This window comes from Oncorhynchus nerka, linkage group LG20, assembly GCF_034236695.1.
Source record: "Oncorhynchus nerka isolate Pitt River linkage group LG20, Oner_Uvic_2.0, whole genome shotgun sequence".
Classification (NCBI taxonomy): domain Eukaryota; kingdom Metazoa; phylum Chordata; class Actinopteri; order Salmoniformes; family Salmonidae; genus Oncorhynchus; species Oncorhynchus nerka.
This window is the reverse complement of record NC_088415.1, coordinates 96068839-96095799: the sequence shown is the minus strand read 5'-3', so window position 1 is coordinate 96095799 and position 26961 is coordinate 96068839. Positions and strand designations below refer to the sequence as shown.

Below are 26961 nucleotides of genomic sequence, written 5' to 3'. Positions count from 1 at the left end.
CTCTAACCACTAGGCTCCCTGCCGGCCCTCCCCTCTAACCACTAGGCTACCCTGCCGCCTCTACACTCTAACCACTAGGCTACCCTGCAGGCCCTCCTCTCTAACCACTAGGCTACCTGCCGGCCCTCCCCTCTAACCACTAGGCTACCTGCCGGCCCTACACTCTAACCACTAGGCTACCTGCCGGCCCTCCCCTCTAACTACTAGGCTACCTGCCGGCCCTCCCCTCTAACCACTAGGCTACCTGCCGGCCCTCCACTCTAACCACTAGGCTACCTGCCGGCCCTCCCTCTAACCACTAGGCTACCTGCCGGCCTCCCCTCTAACCACTAGGCTACCTGCCGGCCCTCCCCTCTAACCACTAGGCTACCTGCCGGCCCTCCCCTCTAACCACTAGGCTACCTGCCACCCCTCCCCTCTAACCACTAGGCTACCTGCCACCCCTCCCCTCTAACCACTAGGCTACCTGCCGGCCCTCCCCTCTAACCACTAGGCTACCTGCCGGCCCTCCCCTCTAACCACTAGGCTACCTGCCGGCCCTCCCCTCTAACCACTAGGCTACCTGCCGGCCCTCCCCTCTAACCACTAGGCTACCTGCCTCCCCTCCCCTCTAACCACTAGGCTACCTGCCGGCCCTCCCCTCTAACCACTAGGCTACCTACCGGCCCTCCCCTCTAACCACTAGGCTACCTACCGCCCTCCCCTCTAACCACTAGGCTACCTGCCGGCCCTCCCCTCTAACCACTAGGCTACCTGCCGGCCCTCCCCCCTCTAACCACTAGGCTACCTGCCGGCCCTCCCCTCTCTAACCACTAGGCTACCTGCCGCCCTCCCCTCTAACCACTAGGCTACCTACCGGCCCTCCCCTCTAACCACTAGGCTACCTACCGGCCCTCCCCTCTAACCACTAGGCTACCTGCCGGCCCTCCCCTCTAACCACTAGGCTACCTGCCGGCCCTCCCCTCTAACCACTAGGCTACCTGCCGGCCCTCCCCTCTAACCACTAGGCTACCTGCCGGCCCTCCCCTCTAACCACTAGGCTACCTGCCGGCCCTCCCCTCTAACCACTAGGCTACCTACCGGCCCTCCCCTCTAACCACTAGGCTACCTACCGGCCCTCCCCTCTAACCACTAGGCTACCTGCCGGCCCTCCCCTCTAACCACTAGGCTACCTGCCGGCCCTCCCTCTAACCACTAGGCTACCTGCCGGCCCTCCCCTCTAACCACTAGGCTACCTGCCGGCCCTCCCCTCTAACCACTAGGCTACCTGCCGGCCTCCCCTCTAACCACTAGTCTACCTACCGGCCCTCCCCTCTAACCACTAGGCTACCTGCCACCCCTCCCCTCTAACCACTAGTCTACCTGCCACCCCTCCCCTCTAACCACTAGTCTACCTACCGGCCCTCCCCCTCTAACCACTAGGCTACCTGCCACCCTCCCCTCTAACCACTAGTCTACCTACCGGCCCTCCCCTCTAACCACTAGGCTACCTGCCGGCCCTCCCCTCTAACCACTAGGCTCCCTGCCTGCCCTCCCCTCTAACCACTAGGCTACCCTGCCGCCTCTACACTCTAACCACTAGGCTACCCTGCAGGCCCTCCTCTCTAACCACTAGGCTACCTGCCGGCCCTCCCCTCTAACCACTAGGCTACCTGCCGGCCCTACACTCTAACCACTAGGCTACCTGCCGGCCCTCCCCTCTAACTACTAGGCTACCTGCCGGCCCTCCCCTCTAACCACTAGGCTACCTGCCGGCCCTCCACTCTAACCACTAGGCTACCTGCCGGCCCTCCCCTCTAACCACTAGGCTACCTGCCGGCCCTCCCCTCTAACCACTAGGCTACCTGCCGGCCCTCCCCTCTAACCACTAGGCTACCTGCCGGCCCTCCCCTCTAACCACTAGGCTACCTGCCACCCTCCCCTCTAACCACTAGGCTACCTGCCACCCCTCCCCTCTAACCACTAGGCTACCTGCCGGCCCTCCTCTAACCACTAGGCTACCTGCACCGGCCCTCCCCTAACCACTAGGCTACCTGCCGGCCCCCCTCTAACCACTAGGCTACCTGCCGGCCCTACACTCTAACCACTAGGCTACCTGCCTCCCCTCCCCTCTAACCACTAGGCTACCTGCCGGCCCTCCCCTCTAACCACTAGGCTACCTACCGGCCCTCCCCTCTAACCACTAGGCTACCCTGCCGCCTCTACCTCTAACCACTAGGCTACCCTGCAGGCCCTCCTCTCTAACCACTAGGCTACCTGCCGGCCCTCCCTCTAACCACTAGGCTACCTGCCGGCCCTACACTCTAACCACTAGGCTACCTGCCGGCCCTCCCCTCTAACTACTAGGCTACCTGCCGGCCCTCCCCTCTAACCACTAGGCTACCTGCCGGCCCTCCACTCTAACCACTAGGCTACCTGCCGGCCCTCCCCTCTAACCACTAGGCTACCTGCCGGCCCTCCCCTCTAACCACTAGGCTACCTGCCGGCCCTCCCCTCTAACCACTAGGCTACCTGCCGGCCCTCCCCCTCTAACCACTAGGCTACCTGCCACCCCTCCCCTCTAACCACTAGGCTACCTGCCACCCCTCCCTCTAACCACTAGGCTACCTGCCGGCCCTCCCCTCTAACCACTAGGCTACCTGCCGGCCCTCCCCTCTAACCACTAGGCTACCTGCCGGCCCTCCCCTCTAACCACTAGGCTACCTGCCGGCCCTCCCCTCTAACCACTAGGCTACCTGCCTCCCTCCCCTCTAACCACTAGGCTACCTGCCGGCCCTCCCCTCTAACCACTAGGCTACCTGCCGCCCTCCCCTCTAACCACTAGGCTACCTACCGGCCCTCCCCTCTAACCACTAGGCTACCTGCCGGCCCTCCTCTAACCACTAGGCTACCTGCCGGCCCTCCCCTCTAACCACTAGGCTACCTGCCGGCCCTCCCCTCTAACCACTAGGCTACCTGCCGGCCCTCCTCTAACCACTAGGCTACCTGCCGGCCCTCCTCTAACCACTAGGCTACCTGCCGGCCCTCCCCTCTAACCACTAGGCTACCTGCCGGCCCTCCCCTCTAACCACTAGGCTACCTACCGGCCCTCCCCTCTAACCACTAGGCTACCTGCCGGCCCTCCCCTCTAACCACTAGGCTACCTGCCGGCCCTCCCCTCTAACCACTAGGCTACCTGCCGGCCCTCCCCTCTAACCACTAGGCTACCTGCCTCCCCTCCCTCTAACCACTAGGCTACCTGCCGGCCCTCCCCTCTAACCACTAGGCTACCTGCCGGCCCTCCCCTCTAACCACTAGGCTACCTGCCGGCCCTCCCCTCTAACCACTAGGCTACCTGCCGGCCCTCCCCTCTAACCACTAGGCTACCTGCCGGCCCTCCCCTCTAACCACTAGGCTACCTGCCGGCCCTCCCCTCTAACCACTAGGCTACCTACCGCCCTCCCCTCTAACCACTAGGCTACCTGCCGGCCCTCCCCTCTAACCACTAGGCTACCTGCCGGCCCTCCCTCTAACCACTAGGCTACCTGCCGGCCCTCCCCTCTAACCACTAGGCTACCTACCGGCCCTCCCCTCTAACCACTAGGCTACCTGCCGGCCCTCCTCTAACCACTAGGCTACCTGCCGGCCCTCCCTCTAACCACTAGGCTACCTGCCGGCCCTCCCCTCTAACCACTAGGCTACCTACCGGCCCTCCCCTCTAACCACTAGGCTACCTGCCGGCCCTCCCCTCTAACCACTAGGCTACCTGCCGGCCCTCCCCTCTAACCACTAGGCTACCTACCGCCCTCCCTCTAACCACTAGGCTACCTGCCGGCCCTCCTCTCTAACCACTAGGCTACCTGCCGGCCCTCCCCTCTAACCACTAGGCTACCTGCCGGCCCTCCCCTCTAACCACTAGTCTACCTACCGGCCCTCCCCTCTAACCACTAGGCTACCTGCCACCCCTCCCCTCTAACCACTAGTCTACCTGCCACCCCTCCCCTCTAACCACTAGTCTACCTACCGGCCCTCCCCTCTAACCACTAGGCTACCTGCCACCCTCCCCTCTAACCACTAGTCTACCTGCCGGCCCTCCCTCTAACCACTAGGCTACCTGCCGGCCCTCCTCTAACCACTAGGCTCCCTGCCGGCCCTCCCCTCTAACCACTAGGCTACCTGCCGCCTCTACACTCTAACCACTAGGCTACCCTGCAGGCCCTCCTCTCTAACCACTAGGCTACCTGCCGGCCCTCCCTCTAACCACTAGGCTACCTGCCGGCCCTACACTCTAACCACTAGGCTACCTGCCGGCCCTCCCTCTAACTACTAGGCTACCTGCCGGCCCTCCCCTCTAACCACTAGGCTACCTGCCGGCCCTCCACTCTAACCACTAGGCTACCTGCCGGCCCTCCCCTCTAACCACTAGGCTACCTGCCGGCCCTCCCCTCTAACCACTAGGCTACCTGCCGGCCCTCCCCTCTAACCACTAGGCTACCTGCCGGCCCTCCCCTCTAACCACTAGGCTACCTGCCACCCTCCCCTCTAACCACTAGGCTACCTGCCACCCCTCCCTCTAACCACTAGGCTACCTGCCGGCCCTCCTCTAACCACTAGGCTACCTGCCGGCCCTCCCCTCTAACCACTAGGCTACCTGCCGGCCCTACACTCTAACCACTAGGCTACCTGCCTCCCTCCCCTCTAACCACGAGGCTACCTGCCGGCCCTCCCCTCTAACCACTAGGCTACCTGCCGGCCCTTCCCTCTAACCACTAGGCTACCTACCGCCCTCCCCTCTAACCACTAGGCTACCTGCCGGCCCTCCCCTCTAACCACTAGGCTACCTGCCGGCCCTCCCCTCTAACCACTAGGCTACCTGCCGGCCCTCCCCTCTAACCACTAGGCTACCTGCCGGCCCTCCCCTCTAACCACTAGGCTACCTACCGGCCCTCCCCTCTAACCACTAGGCTACCTACCGGCCCTCCCCTCTAACCACTAGGCTACCTGCCGGCCCTCCCCTCTAACCACTAGGCTACCTACCGGCCCTCCCCTCTAACCACTAGGCTACCTGCCGGCCCTCCCCTCTAACCACTAGGCTACCTGCCGGCCCTCCCCTCTAACCACTAGGCTACCTGCCGGCCCTCCCCTCTAACCACTAGGCTACCTACCGGCCCTCCCTCTAACCACTAGGCTACCTGCCACCCCTCCCCTCTAACCACTAGGCTACCTACCGGCCCTCCCCTCTAACCACTAGGCTACCTACCGGCCCTCCCCTCTAACCACTAGGCTACCTACCGGCCCTCCCCTCTAACCACTAGGCTACCTACCGGCCCTCCCCTCTAACCACTAGTCTACCTACCGGCCCTCCCCTCTAACCACTAGGCTACCTGCCGGCCCTCCCCTCTAACCACTAGGCTACCTGCCGGCCCTCCACTCTAACCACTAGGCTACCTACCGGCCCTACACTAACCACTAGGCTACCTGCCGGCCCTCCCCTCTAACCACTAGGCTACCTGCCGGCCCTCCCCTCTAACCACTAGGCTACCTGCCGGCCCTCCCCTCTAACCACTAGGCTACCTGCCGGCCCTACACTCTAACCACTAGGCTACCTGCCGGCCCTCCCCTCTAACCACTAGGCTACCTGCCGGCCCTCCCCTCTAACCACTAGGCTACCTGCCGGCCCTCCCCTCTAACCACTAGTCTACCTACCGGCCCTCCCCTCTAACCACTAGGCTACCTACCGGCCCTCCCCTCTAACCACTAGGCTACCTGCCGGCCCTCCCCTCTAACCACTAGGCTACCTACCGGCCCTCCCCTCTAACCACTAGGCTACCTACCGGCCCTCCCCTCTAACCACTAGGCTACCTGCCGGCCCTCCCCTCTAACCACTAGGCTACCTGCCGGCCCTCCCCTCTAACCACTAGGCTACCTGCCGGCCCTCCCCTCTAACCACTAGGCTACCTACCGGCCCTACACTAACCACTAGGCTACCTGCCGGCCCTCCCCTCTAACCACTAGGCTACCTGCCGGCCCTACTCTAACCACTAGGCTACCTACCGGCCCTCCCCTCTAACCACTAGGCTACCTACCGGCCCTCTCTAACCACTAGGCTACCTGCCGGCCCTCCCCTCTAACCACTAGGCTACCTGCCGGCCCTCCCCTCTAACCACTAGGCTACCTACCGCCCTCCCCTCTAACCACTAGTCTACCTACCGACCCTCCCCTCTAACCACTAGGCTACCTACCGGCCCTCCCCTCTAACCACTAGGCTACCTGCCGGCCCTCCCCTCTAACCACTAGGCTACCTGCCACCCTCCCCTCTATCCACTAGGCTACCTGCCGGCCCTCCCCTCTAACCACTAGGCTACCTACCGGCCCTCCCCTCTAACCACTAGGCTACCTACCGGCCCTCCCCTCTAACCACTAGGCTACCTACCGGCCCTCCCCTCTAACCACTAGGCTACCTACCGCCCTCCCCTCTAACCACTAGGCTACCTGCCGGCCCTCCCCTCTAACCACTAGGCTACCTGCCACCCTCCCCTCTAACCACTAGGCTACCTGCCCCCCTCCCCTCTAACCACTAGGCTACCTACCGGCCCTCCCCTCTAACCACTAGGCTACCTGCCGGCCCTCCCCTCTAACCACTAGGCTACCTACCGGCCCTCCCCTCTAACCACTAGGCTGTTTGATAATCTCAACCTGATCAACCTCCATCTCAGCATCAAGTGATAACAATATCTCTGGAGTGTCAGATGAAGAGGGGTTATAAAGTTATTATTATAAAGATGTCTGATGTTTAAAAAGAATGACGTTTTTAAGGATAACGGAGGGAAGAACTGACTCAAAATGACAGGCAATCATAGAAAGTATGTTTACATTTCAATTTAAGTAAAGAAATTTGCCTACGCGAACCACACAAGGTTTTTTTTCTCCATTTTCAGAATAAGGGAAATACATGCTTGTCTTATTGTTGAGGGTAAAGATTTTGAGGAGAATGATTCCTCAAATACGGAAAGAGAGGAGAGATCTGAGAATAAAAATATATATTTTCCTTTGTTTATTTTTTATATATAATTTTTTTACCCTTTTTCTCCCCAATTTCATGGTATCCAATTCGATTTTCTGCTTATCGAGTTGAAAGAAGATGAAACTTTGTCTGAAGTGTCAAACTGTTGTTTTAGTAAATCTGCGGATGAAGAGTGTGAACATGCCATATCCAAATCCCAGATGTTATTTGTAAGTTCCCCCGAGTAGTTTAATATTGCACTTCCTTAATCTTGCGCTGTACCAAATCATTTGGCCCCTTAGATAAGCCTTCATTGATTCCTATACTGTGGTAGGAGACATTCCAGGGGGTTTGATTAATTAAGCTCAAGAAACAGCTCAATTTGAGATTATACAAAAGCAACAAAGGTTTCTTCTGATAGCAGTAGTGAGTTAAGGGGGATACCTAGTCAGTTGTACGACTGCATGCATTCAACTGGGATTCGATCCAGCAACCTTGCGGTTACTCGGCCAGTGCTCTATCCACTAGGCTACCTGCCGGCCCTCCCCTCTAACCACTAGGCTACCTGCCGGCCCTCCCCTCTATCCACTAGGCTACCTGCCGGCCCTCCCCTCTAACCACTAGGCTACCTACCGGCCCTCCCCTCTATCCACTAGGCTACCTGCCGGCCCTCCCCTCTATCCACTAGGCTACCTACCGGCCCTCCCCTCTAACCACTAGGCTACCTGCCGGCCCTCCCCCACTCTACCTACCACTAGGCTACCTGGCCGGCCCTCCCCCTAACCCACTAGGCTACCTGCCGGCCCTCCCCTCTATCCACTCCTACCGGCCCCTCCACTAACCACTAGGCTACCTGCCGGCCCTCCCCTCTAACCACTAGGCTACCTACCGGCCCTCCCCTCTAACCACTAGGCTACCTGCCGGCCCTCCCCTCTAACCACTAGGCTACCTGCCGGCCCTCCCCTCTAACCACTAGGCTACCTGCCGGCCCTCCCCTCTAACCACTAGGCTACCTGCCGGCCCTCCCCTCTAACCAATAGGTAAGTGGCAGAAATCTATTGTCCTGGAAAAAGAAGTCTATGTGAGAAGGTCTTATGCGAACGGTATGTTTTTACTAATTAAAATGGCTGCTTCTCATGTTTTTAGAATGAAAATTGGAATATGATTGACCGATCCACTTTCCTTTTAAACGATAGTGGTCAAAAGTGCGGAGATGTGTCTCCTGAAGAAAGACGATATCTACTTTAAGGTGATTTAAATGAGAAAGAACCCGTTACCTTTTACTGGGTGGTTTAAAGATGTAAAATTGCAGCTAGCTAAAGTGACCGAGCAACCAGCTGTCCCTCATGATATCAGGCCTAGCCATGTAAAGTAACCAGCTGTCCCTCATGATATCAGGCCTAGCCATGTAAAGTCAACCAGCTGTCCCTCATGATATCAGGCCTAGCCATGTAAAGTCAACCAGCTGTCCCTCATGATATCAGGCCTAGCCATGTAAAGTCAACCAGCTGTCCCTCATGATATCAGGCCTAGCCATGTAAAGTCAACCAGCTGTCCCTCATGATATCAGGCCTAGCCATGTAAAGTCAACCAGCTGTCCCTCATGATATCAGGCCTAGCCATGTAAAGTCAACCAGCTGTCCCTCATGATATCAGGCCTAGCCATGTAAAGTCAACCAGCTGTCCCTCATGATATCAGGCCTAGCCATGTAAAGTAACCAGCTGTCCCTCATGATATCAGGCCTAGCCATGTAAAGTAGCTGTCCCTCACCAGCCAGCTGTCCCTCATGATATCAGGCCTAGCCATGTAAAGTAACCAGCTGTCCCTCATGATATCAGGCCTAGCCATGTAAAGTCAACCAGCTGTCCCTCATGATATCAGGCCTAGCCATGTAAAGTCAACCAGCTGTCCCTCATGATATCAGGCCTAGCCATGTAAAGTCAACCAGCTGTCCCTCATGATATCAGGCCTAGCCATGTAAAGTCAACCAGCTGTCCCTCATGATATCAGGCCTAGCCATGTAAAGTCAACCAGCTGTCCCTCATGATATCAGGCCTAGCCATGTAAAGTCAACCAGCTGTCCCTCATGATATCAGGCCTAGCCATGTAAAGTCAACCAGCTGTCCCTCATGATATCAGGCCTGCCATAAAGTCAACCAGCTGTCCTCATGATATCAGGCCTAGCCATGTAAAGTCAACCAGCTGTCTCTCATGATATCAGGCCTAGCCATGTAAAGTCAACCAGCTGTCCCTCATGATATCAGGCCTAGCCATGTAAAGTAACCAGCTGTCCCTCATGATATCAGGCCTAGCCATGTAAAGTCAACCAGCTGTCCCTCATGATATCAGGCCTAGCCATGTAAAGTCAACCAGCTGTCCCTCATGATATCAGGCCTAGCCATGTAAAGTCAACCAGCTGTCCCTCATGATATCAGGCCTAGCCATGTAAAGTAACCAGCTGTCCCTCATGATATCAGGCCTAGCCATGTAAAGTAACCAGCTGTCCCTCATGATATCAGGCCTAGCCATGTAAAGTAACCAGCTGTCCCTCATGATATCAGGCCTAGCCATGTAAAGTAACCAGCTGTCCCTCTCATGATATCAGGCCTAGCCATGTAAAGTCAACCAGCTGTCCCTCATGATATCAGGCCTAGCCATGTAAAGCAACCAGCTGTCCCTCATGATATCAGGCCTAGCCATGTAAAGTCAACCAGCTGTCCCTCTCATGATATCAGGCCTAGCCCAGCTGTCCCTCAATATCAGGCAACCAGCTGTCCCTCATGATATCAGGCCTAGCCATGTAAAGCAACCAGCTGTCCCTCATGATATCAGGCCTAGCCATGTAAAGCAACCAGCTGTCCCTCATGATATCAGGCCTAGCCATGTAAAGTAACCAGCTGTCCCTCATGATATCAGGCCTAGCCATGTAAAGCAACCAGCTGTCCCTCATGATATCAGGCCTAGCCATGTAAAGTCAGGTGGGAAAACGATAAATACCAGATTACAATAACAACTGATCCATTAAACATTTCCCCAGATCTGTGCCTCGAGACAATCCTTTCTCTCTATGGACAAATTCCTTTGATGTCATGGCTTGGTTTTTGCTCTGATATGCACTGTGAACTGTGGGACCTTATATAGACAGGTGTGTGCATTTCCAAATCTCTTAAATCAATTGAATTTACCACAGGTGTACTCCAATGAAGTTGTAGATACATCTCAAAGATAATCAATGGGATGGATGCACCTCAGCTCAATTTCGAGTCTCATAGCAAAGGGTCTGAATACTAATGTAAGTAAGGCATTTCATTTAGTGTGTATATATTTTATTCGATCCATTTCAGAATGTTTAATTGGTTTTATTTAACAGGAAAAGCCCATTGAGACCCAGAGTCTCTTTAAGGGAGACCAGGCCAAGGTAGCAGCAATAATCAATAATCAAAACATTACAACATGATCCAGCCTAAAAAAAAGCATTTACACTCCATAACAGAGTCTCCCATCAATATTTTAAATTGATTCAGGGTCACTAACACATCTAGATGAAGCATGGATTGTAGACTATTCCATTCAGGGTCACTAACACATCTAGATGAAGCAGGGATTCTAGACTATTCCATTCAGGGCACTAACACATCTAGATAAAGCATGGATTCTAGACTATTCCATTCAGTAGCACTAACACATCTAGATGAAGCATGGATTGTAGACTATTCCATTCAGGGTCACTAACACATCTAGATGAAGCATGGATTCTAGACTATTCCATTCAGTAGCACTAACACATCTAGATGAAGCATGGATTGTAGACTATTCCATTCAGTAGCACTAACACATCTAGATGAAGCATGGATTGTAGACTATTCCATTCAGTAGCACTAACACATCTAGATGAAGCATGGATTCTAGACTATTCCATTCAGTAGCACTAACATGTCTAGATGAAGCAGGGATTCTAGACTATTCCATTCAGGGTCACTAACACATCTAGATGAAGCAGGGATTCTAGACTATTCCATTCAGGGTCACTAACATATCTAGATGAAGCAGGGATTCTAGACTATTCCATTCAGTAGCACTAACACATCTAGATGAAGCAGGGATTCTAGACTATTCCATTCAGTGGCACTAACACATCTAGATGAAGCAGGGATTCAGTAGCACTAACACATCTAGATGAAGCAGGGATTCAGTAGCACTAACACATCTAGATGAAGCAGGGATTCAGTAGCACTAACACATCTAGATGAAGCAGGGATTCAGTAGCACTAACACATCTAGATGAAGCAGGGATTCAGTAGCACTAACACATCTAGGTGAAGCAGGGATTCTAGACTATTCCATGCCTCTGGTGCACAAGAAGAGAAGGCAGTCTTGTACTGTGAATGTCCTGGGGACTTTAAGTAGCAACCACCTGGCAGACCGGGTATGGTAACATAGCAACCACCTGGCAGACCGGGTATGGTAACATAGCAACCACCTAGCAGACCGGGTATGGTAACATAGCAACCACCTGGCAGACCGGGTATGGTAACATAGCAACCACCTGGCAGACCGGGTATGGTAACATAGCAACCACCTGGCAGACCGGGTATGGTAACATAGCAACCACCTGGCAGACCGGGTATGGTAACATAGCAACCTCCTGGCAGACCGGGTATGGTAACATAGCAACCACCTGGCAGACCGGTAACATAGCAACCACCTATGGTAACATAGCAACCACCTGGCAGACCGGGTATGGTAACATAGCAACCACCTGGCAGACCGGGTATGGTAACATAGCAACCTCCTGGCAGACCGGGTATGGTAACATAGCAACCACCTGGCAGACCGGGTATGGTAACATAGCAACCACCTGGCAGACCGGGTATGGTAACATAGCAACCTCCTGGCAGACCGGGTATGGTAACATAGCAACCTCCTGGCAGACCGGGTATGGTAACATAGCAACCTCCTGGCAGACCGGGTATGGTAACATAGCAACCACCTGGCAGACCGGGTATGGTAACATAGCAACCACCTGACAGACCGGATATGGTAACATAGCAACCTCCTGGCAGACCGGGTATGGTAACATAGCAACCACCTGGCAGACATAGCAACCACCTGGCAGACCGGGTATGGTAACATAGCAACCACCTGGCAGACCGGGTATGGTAACATAGCAACCACCTGGCAGACCGGGGGTATGGTAACATAGCAACCACCTGGCAGACCGGGTATGGTAACATAGCAACCACCTGGCAGACCGGGTATGGTAACATAGCAACCACCTGGCAGACCGGGTATGGTAACATAGCAACCTCCTGGCAGACCGGGTATGGTAACATAGCAACCTCCTGGCAGACCGGGTATGGTAACATAGCAACCTCCTGGCAGACCGGGTATGGTAACATAGCAACCACCTGGCAGACCGGGTATGGTACCATAGCAACCACCTGGCAGACCGGGTATGGTAACATAGCAACCACCTGGCAGACCTGGTATGGTAACATAGCAACCACCTGGCAGACCGGGTATGGTAACATAGCAACCACCTGGCAGACCGGGTATGGTAACATAGCAACCACCTGGCAGACCGGGTATGGTAACTGCTGGTGGTGAAGGAGACCAGACTACAGATGTTAAGAGGGAGTTTACCCAAAAGGGCTTTGTAGATGAACACATACAAATGTAGTTTTCTGAGAATATAATGTAAAGTACAACCTTCTATTTGGTGCAATGGTGGGTGAGTGACTTGGCATTTGTAATAAAGCCCAAGGCTGCATGATAAAAGAGTCCAGTCTCTGTTAGACAGAGGAGGCTGCATGATAAAAGAGTCCAGTCTCTGTTAGACAGAGGAGGCTGCATGATAAACAGAGTCCAGTCTCTGTTAGACAGAGGAGGCTACATGATAAACAGAGTATCTGTCAGACAGAGGAGGCTGCATGATAAACAGAGTCCAGTCTCTCTTAGACAGAGGAGGCTGCATGATAAAAGAGTCCAGTCTCTGTTAGACAGAGGAGGCTGCATGATAAAAGAGTCCAGTCTCTGTCAGACAGAGGAGGCTGCATGATAAAAGAGTCCAGTCTCTGTTAGACAGAGGAGGCTGCATGATAAAAGAGTCCAGTCTCTGTTAGACAGAGGAGGCTGCATGATAAACAGAGTCCAGTCTCTCTTAGACAGAGGAGGCTGCATGATAAACAGAGTCCAGTCTCTGTAAGACAGAGGAGGCTACATGATAAACAGAGTCCAGTCTCTGTCAGACAGAGGAGGCTGCATGATAAACAGAGTCCAGTCTCTCTTAGACAGAGGAGGCTGCATGATAAACAGAGTCCAGTCTCTGTTAGACAGAGGAGGCTGCATGATAAACAGAGTCCAGTCTCTGTAAGACAGAGGAGGCTGCATGATAAACAGAGTCTCTGTCAGACAGAGGAGGCTGCATGATAAACAGAGTCCAGTCTCTGTTAGACAGAGGAGGCTACATGATAAACAGAGTCTCTGTCAGACAGAGGAGGCTGCATGATAAACAGAGTCCAGTCTCTCTTAGACAGAGGAGGCTGCATGATAAACAGAGTCCAGTCTCTGTAAGACAGAGGAGGCTACATGATAAACAGAGTCCAGTCTCTGTCAGACAGAGGAGGCTGCATGATAAACAGAGTCCAGTCTCTGTTAGACAGAGGAGGCTGCATGATAAACAGAGTCCAGTCTCTGTAAGACAGAGGAGGCTGCTTGATAAACAGAGTCCAGTCTCTGTCAGACAGAGGAGGCTGCATGATAAACAGAGTCCAGTCTCTGTTAGACAGAGGAGGCTGCATGATAAACAGAGGAGGCTGCATGATAAACAGAGTCCAGTCTCTGTCAGACAGAGGAGGCTGCATGATAAACAGAGGAGGCTGCATGATAAACAGAGTCCAGTCTCTGTCAGACAGAGGAGGCTGCATGATAAACAGAGTCCAGTCTCTGTTAGACAGAGGAGGCTGCATGATAAACAGAGTCCAGTCTCTGTAAGACAGAGGAGGCTGCTTGATAAACAGAGTCCAGTCTCTGTCAGACAGAGGAGGCTGCATGATAAACAGAGTCCAGTCTGTTAGACAGAGGAGGCTGCATGATAAACAGAGTCCAGTCTCTGTTAGACAGAGGAGGCTGCATGATAAACAGAGGAGGCTACATGATAAACAGAGTCCAGTCTCTGTTAGACAGAGGAGGCTGCATGATAAACAGAGTCCAGTCTCTGTCAGACAGAGGAGGCTGCATGATAAACAGAGGAGGCTGCATGATAAACAGAGTCCAGTCTCTGTCAGACAGAGGAGGCTGCATGATAAACAGAGTCCAGTCTCTGTTAGACAGAGGAGGCTGCATGATAAACAGAGGAGGCTACATGATAAACAGAGTCCAGTCTCTGTTAGACAGAGGAGGCTGCATGATAAACAGAGTCCAGTCTCTGTCAGACAGAGGAGGCTGCATGATAAACAGAGGAGGCTGCATGATAAACAGAGTCCAGTCTCTGTCAGACAGAGGAGGCTGCATGATAAACAGAGTCCAGTCTCTGTCAGACAGAGGAGGCTGCTTGATAAACAGAGTCCAGTCTCTGTTAGACAGAGGAGGCTGCATGATAAACAGAGTCCAGTCTCTGTTAGACAGAGGAGGCTGCATGATAAACAGAGTCCAGTCTCTGTTAGACAGAGGAGGCTGCATGATAAACAGAGGAGGCTACATGATAAACAGAGTCCAGTCTCTGTTAGACAGAGGAGGCTGCATGCAAATACAACAAGTCACCATAATCAATTACACAGAGAAATGGCCTGAACAAGCTTCTTTCTAGCCATAAGCGGGAAGCAAGCCTTATTACGAAAATAAACATTTAAATGTAAGCTTTGTCACAAGATTATCCACATGAACTTTAAAGGACAACTTGTCATCCAATCAAATACCTAGGTATTTGTAGGAAGACATTTCTTCAATGGATAAGCCACCACATGTGACAATGCTAACGTTCTCTGGCAGAGTTCTAGTTCTGGTAAAGGTCATGCATTTACTTGTTTGTACATTCAAGACCAGTTTGAGACCATAAAGGGAGTCCTGCAGTGACTGAAAAGGATTATGGAGCTCTTCAACAGCCTGAACCAGAGAAGGGGTACATGAATAGATGACTGTATCATCTGCATCCACAGTGCCTTGCGAAAGTATTCGGCCCTCTTGAACTTTGCGACCTTTTGCCACATTTCAGGCTTCAAACATAAAGATATAAAACTGTATTTTTTTGTGAAGAATCAACAACAAGTGGGACACAATCATGAAGTGGAACGACATTTATTGGATATTTCAAACTTTTTTAACAAATCAAAAACTGAAAAATTGGGCGTGCAAAATTATTCAGCCCCCTTAAGTTAATACTTTGTAGCGCCACCTTTTGCTGCGATTACAGCTGTAAGTCGCTTGGGGTATGTCTCTATCAGTTTTGCACATCGAGAGACTGAAATGTTTTCCCATTCCTCCTTGCAAAACAGCTTGAGCTCAGTGAGGTTGGATGGAGAGCATTTGTGAACAGCAGTTTTCAGTTCATTCCACAGATTCTCGATTGGATTCAGGTCTGAACTTTGACTTGGCCATTCTAACACCTGGATATGTTTATTTTTGAACCATTCCATTGTAGATTTTGCTTTATGTTTTGGATCATTGTCTTGTTGGAAGACAAATCTCCATCCCAGTCTCAGGTCTTTTGCAGACTCCATCAGGTTTTCTTCCAGAATGGTCCTGTATTTGGCTCCATCCATCTTCCCATCAATTTTAACCATCTTCCCTGTCCCTGCTGAAGAAAAGCAGGCCCAAACCATAATGCTGCCACCACCATGTTTGACAGTGGGGATGGTGTGTTCAGGGTGATGAGCTGTGTTGCTTTTACGCCAAACATAACGTTTTGCATTGTTGCCAAAAAGTTCAATTTTGGTTTCATCTGACCAGAGCACCTTCTTCCTCATGTTTGGTTTGTCTCCCAGGTGGCTTGTGGCAAACTTTAAACAACACTTTTTATGGATATCTTTAAGAAATGGCTTTCTTCTTGCCACTCTTCCATAAAGGCCAGATTTGTGCAATATACGACTGATTGTTGTCCTATGGACAGAGTCTCCCACCTCAGCTGTAGATCTCTGCAGTTCATCCAGAGTGATCATGGGCCTCTTGGCTGCATCTCTGATCAGTCTTCTCCTTGTATGAGCTGAAAGTTTAGAGGGACGGCCAGGTCTTGGTAGATTTGCAGTGGTCTGATACTCCTTCCATTTCAATATTATCGCTTGCACAGTGCTCCTTGGGATGTTTAAAGCTTGGGAAATCTTTTTGTATCCAAATCCGGCTTTAAACTTCTTCACAACAGTATCTCGGACCTGCCTGGTGTGTTCCTTATTCTTCATAATGCTCTCTGCGCTTTTAACGGACCTCTAAGACTATCACAGTGCAGGTGCATTTATACGGAGACTTGATTACACACAGGTGGATTGTATTTATCATCATTAGTCATTTAGGTCAACATTGGATCATTCAGAGATCCTCACTGAACTTCTGGAGAGAGTTTGCTGCACTGAAAGTAAAGGGGCTGAATAATTTTGCACGCCCAATTTTTCAGTTTTTGATTTGTTAAAAAAGTTTGAAATATCCAATAAATGTCGTTCCACTACATGATTGTGTCCCACTTGTTGTTGATTCTTCACAAAAAAATACAGTTTTATATCTTTATGTTTGAAGCCTGAAATTTGGCACACGGTCGCAAAGTTCAAGGGGGCCGAATACTTTCGCAAGGCACTGTAGATGGAACTTAGCTGGTTGCATCCCATTTCCCAAATCACTAATAAAAATTGAGAACAACACAGGAGCTAAAATGGAACCCTGGGGGACACCTCTATTAATCTCTAGAAAGCTAGACTTGTGATTGTCAGTATAAACACATTGTGTTCTGTCAGAAAGATAGTTCCTAAACCAATTTACTGTCCCTTCTCTGAGACCAATGTTACTGAGTCTAGCTAACAACAATTCATGGTCAACTGAGTCAAAGGCCTTTTGATAAATACACAAACAGAGCAGCACAGTGTTGCTTTTTATCAAGTGCATGAATGATGTCATTTGCCACTGCCATAGCTGCAGTTGTGGTGCTGTACCCCGATCTAAAGCCAGACAGAACCCTGCTCAGTATGGTCATTTCAATTAAGAAGTTTTTTAATTGGGAGTTCACTAGTGATTCATAGACGTTGGCCAGGTTACAGAGTTCACTAGTGATTCATAGACTTTGTCCAGGATACAGAGTTCACTAGGGGTTCATAGACTTTGGGCCAGGTTACAGAGTTCACTAGGGGTTCATAGACTTTGGCCAGGATACAGAGTTCACTAGGGGTTCATAGACTTTGGCCAGGATACAGAGTTCACTAGGGGTTCATAGACTATGTCCAGGTTACAGAGTTCACTAGGGGTTCATAGACTATGTCCAGGTTACAGAGTTCACTAGGGGTTCATAGACGTTGGCCAGGATACAGAGTTCACTGGGGGTTCATAGACTTTGTCCAGGACAGGGAGTTCACCAGGGGTTCATAGACTTTGACCAGGATAGGGAGTTTAGAGATAGGATGATAGTTATTAGCATCTGAGGGATCTCCACCCTTAAGCAGTGGGAGGACATGAGCTGATTTCCAAATGCTGGGTATGGAATTGATCAAGAGAATCAGGTTGAAAAAGTGAGCCACAGGTTCAGTAATAATACCAGTTGCTTTCTTTAAGAGGTAAGGGGGTCCAGGTTGTCTGGACCTGCAGACATTTTAGTGTCTATTGCCTTTAGTGCTGCATAGACCTCAGTATAAGAAACAGGCTCAAAGTTAAAATGGTTGACATAAGACCTTGTATCATTGTTGACTGTAACAGAGCTGACATTAGAGGCCTGGTTCCCACCATTATCAACAACAGAACCAGCAGATATGAAGTGCTTGTTAAAACCCCCTACAATATCTGCTTTATCCTTCACTTCATTAGAACCCATCATTAAATGGTCAGGAAGGCCAGAGGAGACATTATAATCCATCATTAAATGGTCAGGAAGGCCAGAGGAGACATTAGAATCCATCATTAAATGGTCAGGAAGGCCAGAGGAGACATTAGAACCCATCATTAAATGGTCAGGAAGGCCAGAGGAGACATTAGAACCTGACACTGATCTGATTAGCTTCCAGAACTTGGTAGGGTTGTTTTAGGTTATCTGTGGACTGCATTTAAATAGTCATCTGATTTGATTGGCTTGGTAGGGTTGCTATGGTTCTCTGTGGACTGCATTTAAATAGTCATCTGATTTGATTGGCTTGGTAGGGTGGACTGCATTTAAATAGTCATCTGATTTGATTGGCTTGGTAGGGTTGCTATGGTTCTCAGTGGACTGCATTTAAATAGTCATCTGATTTGATTGGCTTGGTAGGGTTGCTATGGTTCTCTGTGACTGCATTTAAATAGTCATCTGATTTGATTGGCTTGGTAGGGTTGCTATGGTTCTCTGTGGACTGCATTTAAATAGTCATCTGATTTGATTGGCTTGGTAGGGTTGCTATGGTTCTCTGTGGACTGTATTTAAATAGTCATCTGATTTGATTGGCTTGGTAGGGTTGCTATGGTTCTCTGTGGACTGCATTTAAATAGTCATCTGATTTGATTGGCTTGGTAGGGTTGCTATGGTTCTCTGTGGACTGCATTTAAATAGTCATCTGATTTGATTGGCTTGGTAGGGTTGCTATGGTTCTCTATGACTGCATTTAAATAGTCATCTGATTTGATTGGCTTGGTAGGGTTGCTATGGTTCTCTGTGACTGCATTTAAATAGTCATCTGATTTGATTGGCTTCCAGAACTTGGTAGGGGTGTTTAGGTTCTCTGTGGATTGTATTTAAATAGTAATCTGATTTGGACTTCCTGGTCAATCCTGTGCATTTGTTTCTTAGCGCTCTGAAGGAGGCCCAGTCAACAGGAGCATTTGTATGTCTAGCTCGAGCCCAAGAGATATTTCTCTTTCTAATTAATTCTGCCAAGTTTTCTGAAAACCAGGGCTTCCCTTCCACTGAATCTACATTTCCTCACAGGGGCTTATCACACATCAACACAAATGTCATATAAAAATAGTCCCAGGCAGTGTCAACATCGGGAATCAAACTTACTTTGTCAATATTATGGTACAGATGACTGGCCTGTTAATCAAACTGTCTAAAATGTCTTTTGAAAATATAACGGGGTTTGGCTTTGGTCATTTTTGTATTTCTAAAACAAGCAAATGCACAGTGATCACTGACATGATTACAGAATAAGGCTGTAACGTAATAAAATGTGGGGGAAATCAAGGGGTCTGAATACTTTCCGAATGCACTGTTATATACATACATATACACTGCTCAAAAAAATAAAGGGAACACTAAAATAACATCCTAGATCTGAATGAATGAAATATTCTTATTAAATACTTTTGTCTTTACATAGTTGAATGTCCTGACAACAAAATCACACACAAATTATCAATGGAAATCAAATGTATCAACCCATGGAGGTCTGGATTTGGAGTCACACTCAAAATTAAAGTGGAAAACCACACTGCAGGCTGATCCAACTTTGATGTAATGTCCTTAAAACAAGTGTAAATGAGGCTCAGTAGTGTGTGTGGCCTCCATGTGCCTGTATGACCTCCCTACAACGCCTGGGCATGCTCCTGATGAGGTGGCGGATGGTCTCCTGAGGGATCTCCTCCCAGACCTGGACTAAAGCATCCGCCAACTCCTGGACAGTCTGTGGTGCAACGTGGCGTTGGTGGATGGAGCGAGACATGATATCCCAGATGTGCTCAATTGGATTCAGGTCTGGGAACGGGCGGGCCAGTCCATAGCATCAATGCCTTCCTCTTGCAGGAACTGCTGACACACTCCAGCCACATGAGGTCCAGCATTGTCTTGCATTAGGAGGAACCCAGGTCCAACCTGGGTTGGTCTCACAAGGGGTCTGAGGATCTCATCTCGGTACCTAATGGCAGTCAGGCTACCGCTGGCGAGCACATGGAGGGCTGTGCGGCCCCCCAAAGAAATGCCACCCCACACCATGACTGACCCACCGCCAAACCGGTCATGCTGGAGGATGTTGCAGGCAGCAGAACATTCTCCACGGCGTCTCCAGACTCTGTCACGTCTGTCACATGTGCTCAGTGTGAACCTGCTTTCATCTGTGAAGAGCACAGGGCACCAGTGGCGAATTTGCCAATCTTGGTGTTCTCTGGCAAATGCCAAACGTCCTGCACGGTGTTGGGCTGTAAGCACAACCCCCACCTGTGGACGTCGGGCCCTCATAATACCACCCTCATGGAGTCTGTTTCTGACCGTTTGAGCAGACACATGCACATTTGTGGCCTGCTGGAGGTCTTTTGCAGGGCTCTGGCAATGCTGCTCCTGCTCCTCCTTGCACAAAGGCGGAGGTAGCGGTCCTGCTGCTGGGTTGTTGCCATCCTACGGCCTCCTCCACGTCTCCTGATGTACTGGCCTGTCTCCTGGTAGCGCCTCCATGCTCTGGACACTACGCTGACAGACACAGCAAACCTTCTTGCCACAGCTCGCATTGATGTGCCATCCTGGATGAGCTGCACTACCTGAGCCACTTGTGTGGGTTGTAGACTCCGTCTCATGCTACCACTAGAGTGAAAGCACCGCCAGCATTCAAAAGTGACCAAAACATCAGCCAGGAAGCATAGGAACTGAGAAGTGGTCTGTGGTCCCCACCTGCAGAACCACTCCTTTATTGGGGGTGTCTTGCTAATGGCCTATAATTTCCACCTGTTGTCTATTCCATTTGCACAACAGCATGTGGAATGTATTGTCAATCAGTGTTGCTTCCTAAGTGGACAGTTTGATTTCACAGAAGTGTGATTGACTTGGGAGTTACATTGTGTTGTTTAAGTGTTCCCTTTATTTTTTTGAGCAGTGTATATATCTCTCTCTACAGTACCAGTCAAAAGTTTGGACACACCTACTTATTCAAGGGTTTTTCTTTATTTTTACTATTTTCTACATTGTAGAATAATAGTGAAGACATCAAAACTATGAAATAACACATATGGAATCATGTAGTAAACAGAAAGAAGTGTATATTTTATATTTGAGCTTCTTCAAAGTATCCACCCTTTGTCTTGATGAAAACTCTTGGCACATCAGCTCATCGCAACTATTATTGATCATAGTGATTCAGGACTATCATTAAAACAGGTTAATATGCCCCACCAACATTAGACAACTATACAGAAAACCCTTAAATTGCTGAAATAACTTCAAAAAATCAAATCAAATCAATGATGAGAGAATAGTCAGATGAATTGATACCTGGCAGACATGGTGGCGTAGCAGGAAGATGTGAATGCCATGAACCAAGAGGTTGTGAGTTCAATTCCCAGGAGAGGACATGTTGTATAATATTTACTGTAAACGTGAACATGCACAATGTATGTCAAATATGTCAGTTGAAAACACTATGTTAAATGCACTGTGTGTGTGTGTGAGTATCCTTGACAACAGACAAAGAGCTATCACAGGAGCAGTAGTTCACCAATCAGGGCCTTGATTGGCTGAGGAATAATAATGTGATGTGTAATGAATTTTTCATGAATATCTCATGTTCTGAGAACATGGTTCTGTATGTAATGTTAGTTTGGACCCAACTGGTTCTGTATGGACCCAACTGGTTCTGTAGGTAATGTTAGTATGGACCCAACTGGTTCTGTATGTAATGTTAGTATGGACCCAACTGGTTCTGTATGTAATGTTAGTTTGGACCCAACTGGTTCTGTAGGTAATGTTAGTATGGACCCAACTGGTTCTGTATGTAATGTTAGTATGGACCCAACTGGTTCTGTATGTAATGTTAGTATGGACCCAACTGGTTCTGTATGTAATGTTAGTATGGACCCAACTGGTTCTGTAGGTAATGTTAGTTTGGACCCAACTGGTTCTGTATGTAATGTTAGTATGGACCCAACTGGTTCTGTAGGTAATGTTAGTATGGACCCAACTGGTTCTGTATGTAATGTTAGTATGGACCCAACTGGTTCTGTAGGTAATGTTAGTTTGGACCCAACTGGTTCTGTATGTAATGTTAGTATGGACCCAACTGGTTCTGTATGTAATGTTAGTTTGGACCCAACTGGTTCTGTATGTCATGTTAGTTTGGACCCAACTGGTTCTGTATGTAATGTTAGTTTGGACCCAACTGGTTCTGTATGTAATGTTAGTTTGGACCCAACTGGTTCTGTATGTAATGTTAGTTTGGACCCAACTGGTTCTGTATGTAATGTTAGTATGGACCCAACTGGTTCTGTATGTAATGTTAGTTTGGACCCAACTGGTTCTGTAGGTAATGTTAGTATGGACCCAACTGGTTCTGTATGTAATGTTAGTATGGACCCAACTGGTTCTGTATGTAATGTTAGTATGGACCCAACTGGTTCTGTATGTAATGTTAGTTTGGACCCAACTGGTTCTGTAGGTAATGTTAGTTTGGACCCAACTGGTTCTGTATGTAATGTTAGTTTGGACCCAACTGGTTCTGTATGTAATGTTAGTTTGGACCCAACTGGTTCTGTAGGTAATGTTAGTATGGACCCAACTGGTTCTGTATGTAATGTTAGTATGGACCCAACTGGTTCTGTATGTAATGTTAGTATGGACCCAACTGGTTCTGTATGTAATGTTAGTTTGGACCCAACTGGTTCTGTATGTAATGTTAGTATGGACCCAACTGGTTCTGTATGTAATGTTAGTTTGGACCCAACTGGTTCTGTATGTAATGTTAGTATGGACCCAACTGGTTCTGTAGGTAATGTTAGTTTGGACCCAACTGGTTCTGTATGTAATGTTAGTATGGACCCAACTGGTTCTGTATGTAATGTTAGTTTGGACCCAACTGGTTCTGTATGTAATGTTAGTATGGACCCAACTGGTTCTGTATGTAATGTTAGTATGGACCCAACTGGTTCTGTATGTAATGTTAGTATGGACCCAACTGGTTCTGTAGGTAATGTTAGTATGGACCCAACTGGTTCTGTAGGTAATGTTAGTATGGACCCAACTGGTTCTGTATGTAATGTTAGTTTGGACCCAACTGGTTCTGTATGTAATGTTAGTATGGACCCAACTGGTTCTGTATGTAATGTTAGTTTGGACCCAACTGGTTCTGTATGTAATGTTAGTATGGACCCAACTGGTTCTGTATGTAATGACATATGATTGTAGGAATAGTCCACATGACAGGATATATGAATGTTGTAGGAATAGTCTACATGACAGGATATATCTGCATATATCTCTCCCTGTGTGCCTCTAGCCATTCGATTGTAACAGCTGAACAATTGAATAGGTGAAATGTTCTATTATGGGGTTGTCTGATTTTGCTGTTGCTTGCTGTGGAAAATGAGATGTGGACAACCATTTTTTATTAGATAATTCAAGTAACGAAAAGGTACTGGATCTCAGCTCAGCCTGGCTCTCATTTGAATCATAGGTGCCGGTTTTTAACCACCTCTTCCATCTCTCTCCTCCCTCCTGTCCCCCAGGAAGCTCCACTGTACCAGGAACTATATCCATATGAACCTGTTCGTCTCCTTCATGCTGAGAGCTATCTCTGTGTTCATCAAGGACGGGGTTCTGTACACCCAGGAGGAAGAAAACCACTGCTTCAGACACACCGTGAGTTACACACACACACACACACACACACACACACCGTGAGTTACACACACACACACACACACACACACACCGTGAGTTACACACACACACACACACACACACACCGTGAGTTACACACACACACACACACACACACACCATGAGTTACACACACACACACCGTGAGTTACACACACACACACACACACATCATGAGTTACACACACACACACCATGAGTTACACACACACACACACACACACACACCGTGAGTTACACACACACACACACACACACACCGTGAGTTACACACACACACACACTCACACTCTGTATGTGTCCACTAGGTGGAGTGTAAAGCAGTCATGGTGTTATACTGTATGTGTCCACTAGGTGGAGTGTAAAGCAGTCATGGTGTTATACTGTATGTGTCCACTAGGTGGAGTGTAAAGCAGTCATGCTGTTATACTGTATGTGTCCACTAGGTGGAGTGTAAAGCAGTCATGCTGTTATACTGTATGTGTCCACTAGGTGGAGTGTAAAGCAGTCATGCTGTTATACTGTATGTGTCCACTAGGTGGAGTGTAAAGCAGTCATGCTGTATGTGTCCACTAGGTGGAGTGTAAAGCAGTCATGCTGTTATACTGTATGTGTCCACTAGGTGGAGTGTAAAGCAGTCATGCTGTTATACTGTATGTGTCCACTAGGTGGAGTGTAAAGCAGTCATGCTGTTATACTGTATGTGTCCACTAGGTGGAGTGTAAAGCAGTCATGCTGTTATACTGTATGTGTCCACTAGGTGGAGTGTAAAGCAGTCATGCTGTTATACTGTATGTGTCCACTAGGTGGAGTGTAAAGCAGTCATGGTGTTATACTGTATGTGTCCACTAGGTGGAGTGTAAAGCAGTCATGGTGTTATACTGTATGTGTCCACTAGGTGGAGTGTAAAGCAGTCATGGTATTATTCCACTACTGTGTGATGTCCAACTACTTCTGGCTGTTCATCGAAGGCCTGTACCTCTTCACCCTGCTGGTCCAAACCTTCTTCCCAGAGAGGCGGTACTTCTACTGGTACACCGTGGTAGGCTGGGGTGAGTAGAATAAATTGCTCATGGTGGGTTTGATCTCTGCTAGCCCACAGCTACTTTTTTCTGTTTGTCTGTGATGTGTACGCCGAGGAACTTAAAACTTACTACCCTCTCCACTACTGTCCCATCGATGTGGATAGGGGGGTGCTCCCTCTGCTGTTTCCTGAAGTCCACAATCATCTCCTTAGTTTTGTTGACGTTGAGTGTGAGGTTATTTTCCTGACACCACACTCCAAGGGCCCTCACCCTTGGGGTGTGGTATCTTCTGGTTGAACCCAATGTCACAGCTCTTATCTTCTGGTTGAACCCAATGTCACAGCCCTTATCTGCTGGTTGAACCCAATGTCACAGCCCTTATCTGCTGGTTGAACCCAATGTCACAGCTCTTATCTTCTGGTTGAACCCAATGTCACGGCCCTTATCTGCTGGTTGAACCCAATGTCACAGCTCTTATCTGCTGGTTGAACCCAATGTCACAGCTCTTATCTGCTGGTTGAACCCAATGTCACAGCTCTTATCTTCTGGTTGAACCCAATGTCACGGCCCTTATCTGCTGGTTGAACCCAATGTCACAGCTCTTATCTGCTGGTTGAACCCAATGTCACAGCTCTTATCTGCTGGTTGAACCCAATGTCACAGCTCTTATCTGCTGGTTGAACCCAATGTCACAGCTCTTATCTGCCGGTTGAACCCAATGTCGTTGTCCTCATCTTCTGGTTGAACCCAATGTCACGGCTCTTATCTGCTGGTTGAACCCAATGTCACGGCTCTTATCTGCTGGTTGAACCCAATGTCACGGCTCTTATCTGCTGGTTGAACCCAATGTCACAGCTCTTATCTGCTGGTTGAACCCAATGTCGTTGTCCTCATCTACTGGTTGAACCCAATGTCACAGCTCTTATCTGCTGGTTGAACCCAATGTCACAGCTCTTATCTGCTGGTTGAACCCAATGTCACGGCTCTTATCTGCTGGTTGAACCCAATGTCACGGCTCTTATCTGCTGGTTGAACCCAATGTCGTTGTCCTCATCTTCTGGTTGAACCCAATGTCACAGCTCTTATCTACTGGTTGAACCCAATGTCACAGCTCTTATCTGCTGGTTGAACCCAATGTCACGGCTCTTATCTGCTGGTTGAACCCAATGTCACAGCTCTTATCTGCTGGTTGAACCCAATGTCGTTGTCCTCATCTTCTGGTTGAACCCAATGTCACGGCTCTTATCTACTGGTTGAACCCAATGTCACAGCTCTTATCTACTGGTTGAACCCAATGTCACAGCTCTTATCTGCTGGTTGAACCCAATGTCACGGCCCTTATCTACTGGTTGAACCCAATGTCACAGCTCTTATCTGCTGGTTGAGCCCAATGGCACGGCTCTTATCTGCTGGTTGAACCCAATGTCGTTGTCCTCATCTTCTGGTTCTGGTTGAACCCAATGTCACGGCCCTTATCTACTGGTTGAGCCCAATGTCACGGCCCTTATCTACTGGTTGAGCCCAATGTCACGGCCCTTATCTACTGGTTGAGGCCAATGTCACGGCCCTTATCTACTGGTTGAGGCCAATGTCACGGCCCTTATCTACTGGTTGAGGCCAATGTCACGGCCCTTATCTACTGGTTGAGGCCAATGTCACGGCCCTTATCTACTGGTTGAGCCCAATGTCACGGCCCTTATCTACTGGTTGAGGCCAATGTCACGGCCCTTAACTACTGGTTGAGGCCAATGTCACGGCCCTTATCTACTGGTTGAGGCCAATGTCATAGCCCTTATCTACCTTATCTACTGGTTGAGGCCAATGTCACAGCTCTTATCTGCTGGTTGAACCCTTTGCTCTTCTATGTCTTATCAATGTGTTCAGGTTTCAGATCAGATTCCTCATCTGTTCTCTCGGTCTTCAGGTTTCAGATCAGATTCCTCATCTGTTCTCTCTGTCTTCAGGTTTCAGATCAGATTCCTCATCTGTTCTCTCTGTCTTCAGGATTCAGATCAGATTCCTCATCTGTTCTCTCTGTCTTCAGGATTCAGATCAGATTCCTCATCTGTTCTCTCTGTCTTCAGGTTTCAGATCAGATTCCTCATCTGTTCTCTCTGTCTTCAGGATTCAGATCAGATTCCTCATCTGTTCTCTCTGTCTTCAGGTTTCAGATCAGATTCCTCATCTGTTCTGTCTGTCTTCAGGTTTCAGATCAGATTCC

At 49.4% G+C, this 26961-nt stretch overlaps 1 protein-coding gene across 1 annotated transcript in view; it reads left to right on the top strand.

The window, feature by feature from the left end:
* The window catches only part of LOC135562741 (pituitary adenylate cyclase-activating polypeptide type I receptor-like), an 86093-nt gene that overhangs the window by 35413 nt on the left and 23719 nt on the right, over positions 1 to 26961 (top strand). The window contains exons 6-7 of the mRNA XM_065005085.1: positions 23562 to 23694; positions 24614 to 24767. Of these exons, the coding sequence (XP_064861157.1) occupies positions 23562 to 23694; positions 24614 to 24767 (287 nt within the window). The remainder of the gene's footprint in view (positions 1 to 23561; positions 23695 to 24613; positions 24768 to 26961) is intronic.